The 15,490-nt window shown below is 41.0% G+C and overlaps 1 protein-coding gene across 14 annotated transcripts in view; it reads right to left on the reverse strand.

Moving 5' to 3' along the window:
- Window positions 1–14,505, reverse strand: part of tpm3 (tropomyosin 3) — a 34,920-nt gene extending 20,415 nt beyond the window's left edge. For 3 of the 14 annotated variants that reach the window (XM_020505371.2, XM_020505369.2, XM_020505370.2), the window contains exons 1-4: window positions 14,250–14,502; window positions 12,591–12,716; window positions 1,890–2,023; window positions 403–520 (exon numbers count right to left, since the gene is read on the reverse strand). In XM_020505371.2, the coding sequence (XP_020360960.1) occupies window positions 403–520; window positions 1,890–2,023; window positions 12,591–12,716; window positions 14,250–14,363 (492 nt within the window). In that variant the 5' untranslated portion in view covers window positions 14,364–14,502. Of the gene's footprint in view, window positions 1–402; window positions 521–1,889; window positions 2,024–3,792; window positions 4,628–12,590; window positions 12,717–14,249 lie in introns of those variants that run through there. The other 11 variants (XM_020505375.2, XM_031793511.1, XM_031793513.1 and 8 more) reach the window with 6 other exon arrangements.
- Window positions 14,506–15,490: the final 985 nt, after the last annotated feature.

Here is a 15,490-nt window from a genome sequence, read left to right on the forward strand (position 1 = left end):
GTGCCAGTTGCAGACGGAAACAATTGCTCGCAAGATTGGCGCAGATGGTGTACAGGTGATGCATGTGTGGGGAGAGACGCCCATTTTGGATATAAATTATGTACATGTCGGCCAAAACTGTACTAGTGAGCTTACAGCCTTGCGTGAGAGGAAAGGTATGTGATAACCTCATCCACTTTGTGTCTCGATGAGGACGTTACATTGTGTCCGTGTGTGTGTGCTTATGAGGTAGTACTGAAGCAGCATGGCGTGTGTGTACATGATCGTACCAATTTTAACACACGTATTGTATTACCTAACATAACCTTCTCCCAGAAATGTTGCGCAACTATCCAAGGCTAGTTCAGGCACAGCAGGCAGTTCTGTTCATTCTGAGAACTCTGCCGTGTGTGATATCCTTACCTCCTCGTATTTGCGATCGGCCTCCTCAGCAATGTGCTTGGCCTCTTTCAGCTGGATCTCCTGTAGCTCCATCTTTTCCTCATCCTTCAGGGCTCGGTTCTCAATCACCTTCATGCCCCTGGAACCAACACAGGCACACATTACACTTATTGTATCGTGTAGAGATTTGTTTGGCCTATCCTAACTTGAGGCTACCATTTTGTGGTAATACGCCAATACTGGATATTAGACTTTGGATATTTGTCAAACTAAACACACTTAATATTTACACTGTCAGCAGCATGTGACACTACATTTCACATTCTGGGAGGGACAACAGAGGGAGAAACTCAACAGTGCGTCAAAGAAAACGCATCCAATCAATTAACATTATTGGCTGGGCCAATAATGACTGATGTGTAGAGATAGGAGACAGACAATCGTCAAAGATACTGGTAACTAACCTAAGATTAATCATCGGCGTCATTTACAATAGGAGCAAATGAAGTACAACGGGCAGAACAAGCAAGGTGGGAAGAGCCAAGCAAGAGCTAGTGAAATCCTATTGGCGTGTTTAAGCAAGTATTCACATATTTCTGTTGGGGAATAGTAATAACTCTATTCACCCTTGCACTCCTAAACTTAAAAAAAAAAATATATATATATATATATATATATATATATATTCGCCAACAATAAAAAAATAAAAAAATAAGTTACGAACAGATTGAACAAAGTAAAAATAATATATATATATTTTTTACTTTGTTCAATCTGTTCGTAACATATTTTAGTTTCAGGTACAGAAAACAATATTTTATCAACAAAACAATTGTTGGCGAAGTTTCATGTAGCGCCATTAACCCCCTCTTCCCGCCACTGGACTTGTTATCACCATATTTGAAGGCATGTTTTAAACAGATTTACACCCCTGTGATGTGTCTGGGTTTCCCCTTTTGTCTGTGCCATCGTTGCTATGTGCTTTCACTTCCTGACCAACAACGATGATAAACTGACAAGGTCAAGACCATAACGACCAAGGCCAAGACCCCTTTTCTCAATATGTTGTCTTACTTCACGGAGCAAATGTTGAAAAGTTACTTCCATTGCAGCATAGGGCCTTTTATTATACTAATAAATAATTTTGTGGGTGCTTATACTTGTCCTATTTCACACATGCACAAGTGTATGTAAATGAATGCAGACAACACTTACGTAAGCCATTCAACAGTTGACCAGGTTATGTTAGAGATACAAATCGGAAATTGTTGCCTTAGAGAAAGCCCTGGTTGTACATAATGTGGGCAAGACTAAATACACGTTGTAGCATGCTAGCAGACACACAGACTTCCAGTCATTGCGCTAGCACTAACTTTCTTCATACTGGACATAGACATAAAATGGTATCCACGAGTTAACCTGACTCTGGAGAAGTATCCCTTTAAACGGTGGTGTTTGGAGCATTAGTGTGGGCCTCTTTTCCCTTTTGGTTAATGTGTCCCACTGACCTCTCACTTTCGTCCGCAGCCTTCTCTGCCTCCTCCAGTTTCTGCAGAGCAGTGGCCAGTCGCTCCTGGGCCCTGTCCAACTCCTCCTCAACCAGCTGGATACGCCGGTTCAGGGAAGCAACCTCAGCCTCAGCCTGTATCAGGGGGAGAGTTGGGCCAAATGTCAGTATATGCCCAAATTGAGATGGAATTTACCCCTACCCTGCTTAGAACATACAGTACATAATTGTTTGTATATGCCGTCATATAGGATTTATATAGAGCTTTTTCTAGTGCTCAACGCACTTAACATTGCATCATATCACACCTTGTCCACCGATACGAGGCTAGACAATGTTCCAGTCAGATGGCCATTCTTTCACTTTGATTTTCTCAACACAGCCATCCAGTACACAGGTCATGTTCAGTGTAGCACAACATTTCAACCATACAATATCTGTTACCTTGTATTCTCCAATGACATTATATATTATGGGGGAAAGACAATCTGCATAAATGTTATCCTACCAATTTCTTGTTAGTTTTCATGGTTAACCTTCATTGAATAGAGGTCACTAGACTGGCTATAACAATGCCAGTGTACCCAGGTATACAGACAGATGACAGAAGAAAAGAGATTGCCCTAGATGGACAGATGAGAAAGAGGGGACAGACATTGACACGCATTAAAGACTAGCCATATCAAGCTAAAGGCCTCTACTCTTTAGCTGTACACCTACCATGCTTTCTATGTAATGCGAGGTGGTGAAATGCATGGGGTCACAATTTCCTTCTCAATGGTCCAGAAGAACTTTCATTGAAATCAGAGTTTAATTAGTGCTGAAATTCAGGTTTATTTTTGCTTTTTTTAAATAACTAATGGACCAACATGAGGTCAATTATTTTAATTGCATTTAGTTTTTTCCCCGTGAGCTCAACACATAACTTCTCTATCAAGCCTGAACTGTGGAACATTGTAGGAAGGTGTGGTTAACAGGCCATTCGTTGAACCGGGCAATGGCCCATCACGTCATCGGGCCAACGCGTGGCAGGAGCAGCCCATCTCAAATCAAACAGTAACGTTGATGTCAAATAGGCAGCATGGTGCATCTATTTTCCACAAAATAAAATATTTGAATTTTCTAACTAGTTTTCACTGGGAAGGCAGGTAAAGCGTATTGAAAGGCAATTACTTTTGCATGTGGAAAACACAGAATCCAACTCATTCCTACAAGCGCTTAATAATTACATCACTTTCGTTTTGAACAAACTTTGCCATCGGCAAAAACGGGGACTTTGCTCACATCCAGAAGGCAAACTGATTCCAAAACGAATGCAATAAACACTAGCCCATCCGTGTCTTTCTGTTAAAGTACCTGCCCGGTGAAAATCTCACTTAAATATTCCGTTAACTCACAACCAAATAACGTTGACTATACTCGTGGCCAAAGCATAAATAGGAGAAAAATGTAAAAATCTCTACCTCGGACTTGTATCAGTCACGTTTTTGTAACCGTCACGGAGACCACTTGCAAACATATTTTGGTTTTTGAAAGGCAAAATACGTGTATTTTATTTAAATAAATTAGGAAATAAAAGTAATATGGTTTATTGTTTTATACATCTTTGTTTAGCATTTAGTCCCCCCCCCCCCCCCCCCCCCCCCATCCCTGGCTGGGTAAAGTAACAGAAGAATGTTACGAAAAGTAACTTCCGGTCGTACCTATATCGAATTGGCAAATCCCATGTCAATTGGCTCCTTGTAGGGCGGTGTAAATGCATGAATCACGACCCAGTGGTAGGCTACATTGTGTCTTTTAAAGTGCACCATCAACGCACTTCGTACATCGAAACAATGTAGACCTATCGACGTGCACATCTTGTCGAAATGCCTAAACGAATGTTGATTCCTGAATATCCTTACCTGTTCTCTTGATGTTTTGTCCACCTCGACCTGTCTCTGAAGAATTTCTGCTCTTTCTTCGGCTTCATCTGCCTGTTGCTGTAAAACTTTAATCTTTCGCTTAACCGCGTCGATGCTGTTGTTTCCAGACATTGTCTTGTTTGCGAGCGTAGGCTAAGCCTAGTTAGATTTTTCCTTCTCTAAAACGTTTGAGAACTTCGACTTCAGCTGGAGTTGTCCTGAAATGAAAAAAAGCAGCAACGCCCCACCAAGACGGGAAAACGTTGTTTGTAAGTAGATTAGTGGCGTGAAAATACGTTATTCCTCCTAACAGCAGTGACTCAATAACGCACTAAAATTGGACACAGTTCTAACCTACTTTAGTAAAATGTTTTCAAATTAGCCTAACCCTGTGTTAGATGGTTTAGATAGTTATCCTGCTGCTATAAATCAGCTAAGATGTTTTTTCTACAGACGTGGCAAGTAGCAAAACTAATTCATTGGCTTCCGCTTTCGAAAATGGGGGGGGGGGATTTCTTTCAATTGCGCGCGGTTCTAATTTAAACTCATTCAAACAAACGAATTAAAGAATTGCCTTGACAAGAGTTGTGCTGTGCGGTCCAGTCTCTCCCTCCCCTGTCTCCAAATCACTATGCCGGCTCGGTTCCCCTTCTATTTCCTTTTCAACCCACTTCCGGCTTGCGCCACACCCAGTCGAGTGTAGACAATTGACTGGAATGCTGATCCAGAGTCTGCCCCTAGAACTAGTTGGTCCCAAGACGAAAAGCAAAAATGATCCTCTGTCAGCTCATTGAGTACGATGTCTATTCGACAGGAAGGCACTCCTTGTTTTTCGTGTCCTGATCAGGTAAAGTGACGTACAATTTATAAAATCACTCGCATTCCAAGCCACTCCCGGGGTAGCATTTGAGAAAGTCCATATATGGGGGTATATTTGGGAAACTTCAGCTTTTATTAACAGAAACCAACCTAGGCTGCAGGTAGTGTACGTGTATGATTTCACCCCCAGTATTTTATCTAAATTGATTTGGTTATTTATTTGTGTCTGTTCGTGTATGGTGTGAACGTTTGACATATAGCCACCATTCTTTCTGCGAGCTAATATGTCACACTGTATCTATACCCTGTCTAGAGTCTAATTTAAGTGGAATGCAATTTTCAGCTGCATGAGAATGTAATCACTACATCACGATGTAGTAAACATTTGTGTAAACGTTGTACGTGTGTGTGTGTGCCTTCTATCTACAGGCTATTTGGTATTGTATGCCTACTTGTTCATCGTGTGTGACTACAGTATGTGCTTGGTATGTGTACATTTTTTGCTTGTCATCACATCATACCTGAAGCCTGTTTCAAAGCCCTCCAGACACAGAATATGACGGTTTCTTAATTCCTTCATGTTTCACAACAACTGGAGGATGCCGAGACATGCACCAGAACACACACAAATCAAGTCACTACTTGTGAACCATTTATGTGAATTCAGTGTGATATATAGTTGGTTTAACGATGCGTTAAAATACAATATTATCTTTATATGAAAATATTGGTTACATTTTTTTGCCACACCTAGCCAAGCCTGTGCAGCAGCCCTAGATATTTAAATTATGCCTGAAATAATCTTTCCTTGTGAGATGAAATAAGTATTTCGTGTTAACCCCATCTGTGAAGGCGACTATGTTTCAAACAGGCCTTGAGATGCAGAGTACTGAGAAATCCTGCTGTAGTCATCATTTCCTGGCCCTCCCTTCCTCACTCAATCCACCGTCAATACTAGGAATGTGTTTATTAGGTCACACCTGAAAACATATTGCAACAGAAAAAGAAAATAAGCGTTTCTTATTGGTCAAATCCAGGAAGTCCCCTCCTTGATTTCTTCCGTTTGGTGCCTAACGAACGTGTGTTGTTCGAAACGTGAATGGTTTCAGTAAATGGCTTGATTGTCCACTTCCAGTTGTTACCGCCAAGTGTCGCTCCAGACAACGTTTGGCACTGTGAGCCAACTATAGACGTTGAGTTTCTGTCGCTGTCCATTGATTCTGCATTGCTATGCCCAGATTCTCAATTTATAATTGTATAAATAGGTAATATTAGACGTTAGACGTACACGTTTGTTATTAACTATTGAAAAATTATACAAATTTGGCTACATCTTGGCTATTTCAGGATGGTATCTAATGACTGAAATGATGTGAAGAATGATGTGCTTTGGCCCGAAAAAGGGCAAAAAATGTGTGCCAAACACAGTTTGACTGCAATACTGTGGCAAATCGCTGGGCTCTTCCAAAGCCACATTTTTGCTACTTCTATACTAAAATGGTCAGTTAGCAAGGGATTATTAGTTAGCACAAGTTATGGAAAAATCTGTAAACTGTTAGCAGGAGTTATAATACTAAAATAGGGTGTAGTGGTAGCCTACATGCTAAAATGTTAGCTTTTTGTAGGAGCTAGGTGCTAAACAATGGGTGTTTCTCAATATGCATACTAACGTGCCCCACACTGTCATGCTCCAAGTGCATTTTCTTGAGTAGGTTCTTGTGTGGATGAGAGTGTGGAGAATGCATAATTAATGCCAGAGAAGCCCGTGTTTGGAGGATTTATTGGCACTATCACTTTTATACAACGGGTTACTAACATATTCAAATAATGATGGACATATTTTAATTGAGAACGTTATTTTGATGAAATTATTCATACTATTTCATCCTTCCACAAGATATAGTCCCGACACAAATCTAGGCTTGCAACCCAAGCCGGCTGGTCATTCGTTCTATCGGTTCGGTTGCCAGAGACGCAACCCAGTCGTTCAGTCTTTTGGACGCAACCCAGGTCGTTCGTTCAAAATGTTCCATTGCCATATTGCCTGATCACCTGGCATATGAAATATGCTCTCTCGTCAGGACACTGTTGTTCAGAGGAGCTAGCCAACAACAAATCTAACACGATCACTTCAAACTGAAGCTGGAAAGACTTCAAATTAACTGCACTTAGTTTTGTTTGACCTGTTGTCTATTGATAGTTCTTTGTATATATCCATAAAAATTATGCTGATTCATGATTTCGACTGGCTGAGAAAAGATGCCTATCTGTCTGTCTCATCCTGACACATTCATTACTATGGGACAGCTGGAGTATTTGAATATTGAAACAATGTCAGAGAGACAGACAGCAAAGTTGATATAAAATCCGCTGTTGAAAAATAAGAGTCTAAAAGAAATGTGAGCTGAATATCTATATGCTTTTTATAGTGGAGATCAAGTGTATAAATTGCCTGGCTGTGCTGATGAGACAGTGGATTGCGCAGTCAGATGGAATATAGTAAATATGCATTTTAAACTCATAGGTTTAGCCGGTGGTCATTTGTGGAATAGACACCGGCTGGATTGCGGTTTTAACCAATCAGCATTCAGGATTAAACCCACCCATTATATAAAACATTACATTTGAGAAGCACTCGCACTCTCCCTACTGTATTACCTCATGCTTCACCTCCCCATTCACGGAACCTTCTTCCAGCAAGGACAATGGCAACAATAGACAAAACAAGATGTACACAAAGCAAACGTTTTACTTCATAATTATCAGCTAGCTATATGTGAATCGTAATAATGTGGCTAACAAGTTAGTTTAACAGGAAAAAATGACCTAAAACTAATGTTATGCAAGGTATATGTACATTTTTCATGGGTAGCTACCAATTCTTTGTGCCTAGCTAGCTATCCAGTTAGCCCTATTGACTTACTATGGACTTGGGACTTACCCATTTACTGAACCATCTTCCAGCCAGGACAATCAAAATAGAGACTTAACAAGATATACACAAAGCAACCGTTTTACTTCATAACTATCAGCGAACTATATGTGAATCGTAATAATGTAGCTAACCAAATAGCTTAACAGGCAAAATTGACCTAAAACAAATATTATGCGAGATAGATGTCAATTCTTCGTGGGTACCTAGCTAGCAATTATTCGTGGCTATCTGGCTAGATAACAGTAGTAGCTAGCCAGTTAGCCCTATTGACTTATTATGGGCTCGCGATCTATGGTATGTAGGCAGGTAAAAATGTCTAAATTAATTTGAGAATATGAGAAGTACCCTCTGTGCTCCATTTACCATACTTGATTGATTTGGACTTGCTTGGAGCACGGTAGTATGCATTTGAGAAACACCCTATGCCTTCAGCAGGAGTTGAATGCACATTTGTTTTAGCCATTAGCCGCTGGTTAAGTAGCGCTGCTGAATGAGCGGTGCTTTGAGAGCACCTTAATGTGTGAAGATTGTGTTGCTCTTTACCCTCTTGCTGAAAACTGTGTGCCTGTGATTTAGTGCGTATGGGAGCTAGGCATACTCAGGCAGTCATAAAACTGTCCTTTAGCTTGTCTTATTATGACACTAATCACAAGCATGTGGAGAGAGGCAGACGGGCCACGTAGGTCAAGGAAAGGTTTAACCCAACGACTTAGAACTCTGACTCCTCTGAGACTTAATGCCACTGGAAAGGACACACACACACACACACACACACACAACAATAGAGTCTGCTGAGGGGAGGATGGCTCATAATAATGGCTGGAATGGAGTCAATGGAGTGGTATCAACCTCATGGAAACCACATCTTTGATGTGTTCGATACTATTCCATCGTCTCCATTCCAGTCATTATTATCAGCTGTCTTACCCTCAGCAGCCTCCACTGACACACACACAAATACACACGTTGCACACTCAAAAGGACCACACACACACAGAGAAAGAGCGAGCAGAGCAACATTTGGAGAGATCTGGTTACACTTTAGGGACAAATGCCCTTCACTAATCTCTTTGGCACTATTGCTCCACACTAATCTAGTTGTCTCTATGGAACAATTATTCTATTCTGGGGGAGATATTTAGGACATACCCAGGTAGAGGGGACAGAAAGTGGGGGCCCATATAATATAGAAATACATGTTATTAAGACATTTATAAGGTAGACCTTAAAGGTAAATCCATATTAATTAAGAAGAGAAGTAATTGGATGAAAGGGTAAAGTACACTTAACCTGACCACTCACACTAAATTCTTCCTCTTCTTTGTTGTTTGCTACATACAGTACTTTAGTCTGAGGATGACATCATTGAAGTAATTTCTGGTAATAGGGCACAAGGAGTGTTGTACAAAACAAAGCTTCTATAACCAACCAGAGTATCAAAGCCAATGACAAATTTTCAAACCGCCACTTTCCAACTGATGTTCTTACTCTGGCCCAAGCCATCGGTTTCCGGACCAATGAGATGGCCCCAAAGTGTTCGCATTCGGTGTAGGGTTGGGGAGGTACTCAGATCCAAACTCATTCCGGAGAAGAAACTGACGTCAGTGGGCGTGGCGTAGCGTTTGGCCGGAGCAAGGAGTTTGGGTAACCAGGCAAAAGTACACTCCCCTCCGTATGTATTTGGACAGTGAAGCTAAAATGTTGAATTTAACTCTATTCTCCAGAATTTCTGAATTGAGATCAAATGTTTTATGAAGCGACAGTACAGAATGTTTTATTTGAGGGTATTTTGATACATATCTGTTTTACCGTTTAAAAATGAAGCACTTTATGTGTCTGGTCCCACCCTTGTGAAGTCATAGGTATTTGGATAAATTCACTTATGTATGTATCAAAGCGGTCAAAAGTATAGAATTTGGTACCATGTTTCTTGCACACAATGATTACATCAAGTTTTGTGACTCTACAAACGTGTTGTATCCATTTGCAGTTTGTTTTGGGTTATGTTTTGCCCAATAGTAACTGAATGGTGAATGGAATCATTTTCTTTCTAATTGAGTCGTAAGATGTTTCTGAACACCTAAATTAATCCTGATATTTCCATGATTAAGAAAAAAATCATGATTTAATCACGAATAATGATAAGCGAGATGCCGTTCAGACGCTACAACAAAAAATGCTAACCTCTCACCATTACCAAGAAGGGGAGGTTAGCATTTTTTGAGGGTATGATCTTTATTCATGAATTTGGGGGCATGATCATCATTACTCATGATTAACTGTAATCAAGGTAGCATCCACATTAATGTAGAAGTGTTCAGTTCTTCAATTCTTGTTTACAATCAAATTGACCATTCAGTTACTTTTTGGGCAAAACATACTGTAATCCGAAACACAACCAAACCAAACTGCAAATGCATCCAACAAGTTTTTAGAGTCACAAGCTTGATGTAGTCATTGCGTGCTAGGAAAATGGGTCCAAATGCTACACTTTTGACTACTTTAATACACTATGAGTGAAATTTGTCCAAACACTTATTCAAATGGGGGGGGGACTAGATATATAAAGTGCTTTCATTTCTAAACGGCAAATGTATGAAAATTCTCTAAAATAAAAGGTGACATTCTGTACTGTCACCTCATAGGAAACATTTGAACTCAAATCAAAATTCTGGAGTATAGAGCCAAATGAAAAAATGGAGCTTCATTGTCCAAATACATACGGAGGGGGGTGTATCCAGTATATAAAGTTGAATGTTTTTTTGTTTGTTTAGTAAGTCTGTCCCATTGGCATCCCCCTCCTCTGGTATTTCTGTTATGCCCCATTCTGTCCCCCTTTCAGACCACTAAACCCCACCCCGCCCCCTCAATGGAAATAACCCTGTGGTCATGGCCTTTGTATCCCCTATACACTCCTCATATAGGATGGCTCATGAGAAGAGATTATTTTACATAGGTCTCTGGTCCCTTTTCATACGAATATTCCTTGAATTCACAATTATGCACAAGGACAAGACAGAGAGGTGTATTCAAAGAAAGGTGTCTTCAAAGGTATACTCACAAGAAATTTCACACACACACACACACACACACACACACACACACACACACACACACACACACACAATACGGACTTGAAGCTTGCAAAGATGAAAAACACACACATGATTTTACCACATAACTGTACAGACAGTGTAGGGCAGACAGACCACACAAGAGCACATAACACCCGTAATGACCTTGGCTTGTTATAAACCATACAAATCATTGGGTAATCATCACTCCAAGGCACCACACAATACGTATTTACTGTAAAACACACACACACGCACACAAACCTAAGCCCCTCTGGTATTTCAACATGGTCATTCCATGCATTCTCTCTATTGAGACAAACGATTGTGATGACAGCTGCTGTTTGTTCTATATCTAAAGTCTGGAGAAACGTACTTCATTACAGTCAACTAGGGGAAATACAGACAGAGAGAGAGAGAGAAATAGAGAATTACTGAGACCTACATTGTTGGAGAAAAAGATACCTAAACCACAAGAAGAGTAAAGCAATACAAAGAGGGAGGGGACTAGGATGAGATTGCCAACCCAAGAATAGAGAGTGGCAACCCAAGTATAGTCTTGGCCGCGGTAGCCTCAAGGTTAGAGAGGCGGGTCGGTAACAGGAGGTTTGCGGGTTTGAATCCCAGTGCTGACTTGAAAAAGTGAGCTGGCAACTGGAGAATTGCAGGCATCAATAACTCACATGCCATCTACAGTTACTGTGCCCTTGAGCAAAGGCCTTAAACCCCAAACTAGTCCTGGGGTTCTGCTCTGTTGCTGACCCTGTGCTGCTTCCAGCCTGCTGTGTAGGTTGGGTACTGTCACAGCAAAAATAACATCTGTGCAAATGGACAATAAGGGTCTAGTATATTCTATTCCATTCTTTGCGTTCAGATAGCAAAGCCTGTGCACTCAATCCAAAATGCGCATGAAAACCAAACCTTTGAATTGTATCTTAGCTTCCTAGCATTAGAGTTAACCCTTAACTCCAATGGGTTAATGCTCAAAATGAACTGCCAACAAAGTGGACCAAAAGTGTCAGTCAAACTGTCACTAAATTATCATCCCAGAAACAGGCATGGCACTGTGGTTTTCACATACTCCTTGGCCAAACTAAAGCAGGCCTTTTTTGGCAATTTATGGGTAAAGGCACAATGGCTCATGAATCCAAATGTCATGTGTTGTTCAGAAAGTCTGAATGGTTATATTATCTGTTGCTCTAAAAGTCTTTGGAGTTGGTTAGTGTCTTGTGTTTCTATCGCTAGTACCATAACAGCAACTATTTCCAGTGTACATCATTCCTGTTCCTTTGGACCCACAGGGTCTGCAAGCTTTTGTTCCAGCCCAGCACCAACACTCCTGATTCAACTCAAGGTCTTATTGATTAGTTAAATCAGGTGTGTTTAGTGCTGGGCTGGAACAAAAGCCTGCACACCCTGTGGGTCCCCAAGACCAGACTTGACGAATGCTACTCTAGTAAGAATATCGATGTTTATTGTCCCTAAAATTGTAGCATGTGGGATAGTCATAGGTGGGATATTCATTGGTGGGATAGTCATAGCTCGATTGGATGATACCATGGTCAGAATATGGGGATAAAATAGCAGTAGCAGTGGATGGGTGATCAGATCGAATGAAAGGAATGGGAGCTAGGGGAGACACCAGGCACCAGGTTTAACCTCCTGTGGTCTAAACTTGTCTAACCCTGTAAGAGCAGATTGTTTTTTTCATAGCACAAGTGTGTTTGCTTTGTCATACACTATGTAATATGAGCAGGTATGAGGCTTCTGGTACCTTCAAGCTTGGTAAATCCTTAATGGGTCTCCTGCACAGAACCTGCTTCGCTCCGGGTTCAAAGCTCTTATCTCTTACCACTGGTCAAGGGTCAGCTACTGTATTTTATCGTCCTCTTAATACTTAAGGTTAGGAAATGGGGTTGGGTAATCTGATACTAGACCTGTAAGACTGTGGATGAATACAACACACTTACATCTGCAGCCTTTTTGTCCGCAACCTCCAACTTCTCCTGGGCATCCTTCAAGGCCTCAGAGTATTTGTCCAGCTCATCCTCAGTCCCCTTCAGCTTCTTCTGCATCTGCAGCAACTCATCCTCATGCTGAGAGAGAGAGCAAGAGTGAGAGAAGGAAGTAGAGAGGGAGGGAGGGCAAGAAGAGGAAAGAGATATGGAGAAAGGGTGGGTGAGATTTGTACACTCTTTTCACACTATGGTGTGGACCTATTTTCTTTTCACCTTGACCTTTCCAGCACTGTTCCAGCAACTACGGTGGATACATAACCAGACCAGCACAGTAAAGCTTGGCTTAATAGTGTGAAAATAGTATTCATTTAACTGATAGCCTCATAGCCTTGTCCATTCATCAAGGCATCTTGACTGTCACCCAGGCCTGGGTTCAAATAGTATTTGTCTTCTTACATATAATTTTTGCGCTTGAGCCTTCGTGGAGTGGCAAATCGACCGGTTTGACACTTTTGGGACTATTCGATTGGCTCCAATGTGCCAGGAAAGTTAGAAAAGTATTTGAAAGAAAACAAATACTATTTGAACCCATGTCTGCAGCCACCTCACCTGTCCTCTTGTCGCAAGTAACCTAAAGCCTGGTGGACATGCCTGCCATGGTTCCACTTCAATGACATCTAGATATAAATACTTGCTCTGGATGGTAACATCCCCTAACAATCACTCAGTGAAAGGATCCACCATCGTATTTCATCCTAGTGTCTTGCCCTTCGCAATTTCTATGTGGAGACATCACTAGCTAAACCATCCAGCCTTGACTGACAGCTTGTCTGGCCTCGCTAATGAGAGAAATACGGTCTAACGTTTCTCTCAAGTTGTCTTGGCATGGTTTAGAATTTTCCAGTTGTCATTTTTTGGGGGACAGAGGTCACTTTGGACTCAGTTGTTAAGTCTTGTCAACTCTGTCCTATTCTTAACCATATTCTAACCTCTAGTATTTATAGTAATGTCATGAACTTGTTACCTTATTTTCAAGAACAATAAAATGAATGTAAAACAAAACATTTCAAAATAAAATATTTTTAAAAAATTAAGAAAATATAATTAAATCTGTTACAAACACATCTAGAAAAGCAGGTGAGATGATTCCTTCACAGTATATTACAATATCGGTAAAAAATGTCACATCTATTTGACCAATTACTTTCTAACTCTATCATTTAACGATGACCGGCCTAGGAGTTGTAACGGAGTTGTATCTAAGCAGACCATTTCCAACCACACAGCAACATTATGGAAACCAATAAGCTGTTTCACCTTTCGAGCCATCCACCCCCCCCCCCCATCATGACGCCATTTTTTGGTGGTTAATTGGATTTCCAGTCGTACAGACAATTCAGTCAGTGCTCTGGTCAAAATAAGTTCAATATATAGGGACTAGGATGCCATGTGTGACACACCCCACATCTTTTTCTGGTCACTAAAAAATAGTCCGTACAATAGGTATACAACCTGACCATGACGTAGAAACATGATAGAATGACATCATTGCAACCAGTTTTGCTCCCTGGGGTAGTAGTAACCTATAGTTGCCTATTTGACTGCCCAAGGTGCCCATGTCCCCATCCATGATAGAGGATCCCCCCACACTCTGTGATGTGGTTGGCCCACCTGCTTGCTCCTCTCCTCGGCTGCCTTCTTGTCGGTATCGGCCTGTTCTGCCGCGTCCAGAGCGTTCTCCTTATCCAGCTTCAACATAAGCATCTTCTTCTTGACTGCCTCCATTTTTATGAAGGTCTTTTGGGCTTTTTGACCGAGAAAAGGAGGGAAAAGAAGGATAAAGGGTGCAGGACAGTCCTGTCAAGTCAGTGGAATAGGAGAGACAGAGAGAGAAGGAGGGAGGGAGAAAGAGCAGAAGAGAGACCAAACTCTGGGATAGAAAGAGAACATATATATCCCAAAGAGTAGATGACCACACCCACAAACATGCCCCTCCCATTCTAGCCTACTGGCTCCACCCAACTCAATCCTTTAAAGGTCAGTTCTTTAAATGTATCTACTGAGCCTTCCTCTCTATAATAAAGCAAAGTAGGATGAGCTTACCTTGATGTTGCGTTGTTCCCCCTAATGGTTAAGGTCAAGTTTGGGGAACGCATGCTGATTCTAGATCTGTGCATACAGACAACTTCTACCGGCAGATAGAAAGCCTGTTCGCATCCATTTCCTTCTGTCTTCCTGTGTCAGCTGTCATATTCTTTGACATAATTGACATATATTGTATGTTTCCTGCTGTGGGGGCTTTTAGTAATAAAAACAAAGGTGGTGGGAGAGAGAGAGAAGGACAATGAGCAGGGCATAGAGGATTAGGCAGATGCTGTCATAAAACAAAAGAGACAGTTCTATTTCTGTCCTCCACACACACACAGGGTTCAAATTACAGAGGGGTCTAGGAGTGCAGGGTAGTGTGGGGAGTGGGCACTACCATAATAAATCAGGAATCCCCCATACCATAGCTCTGGGCACCACTTAAATGTTGAAAATATTAGCTTCAGGGTTTGAAATGTCAACCATGGCAACTAAACAACAGTAGTAATTGTCCTTATTATTCATCCAAACTACAAAATTACATATTGAGTTCCTGACCTTATAAGGAGTCTATTGACAAGGTAAAACAACAATCTATCTATTTTGTGCATTTTTTTCCAAATACCAATACAGGACAATGTCCCCGATATAAGCATGTTTTGCATTTCATGTCCAAATCATCTTAAATAGTAACTTTGAGGTAGACAATTAATTTGAGACACTTTGCGATCATTTGGACATGAAATGCTAAACATGCTAACAAGGAGAAAGCACATCATCTCAACAGCTTTCGCCAAAGAATCATGACATAGTAAATATTAAGAGGT

This window comes from Oncorhynchus kisutch, linkage group LG17 (genome assembly GCF_002021735.2).
Source record: "Oncorhynchus kisutch isolate 150728-3 linkage group LG17, Okis_V2, whole genome shotgun sequence".
NCBI lineage: Eukaryota > Metazoa > Chordata > Actinopteri > Salmoniformes > Salmonidae > Oncorhynchus > Oncorhynchus kisutch.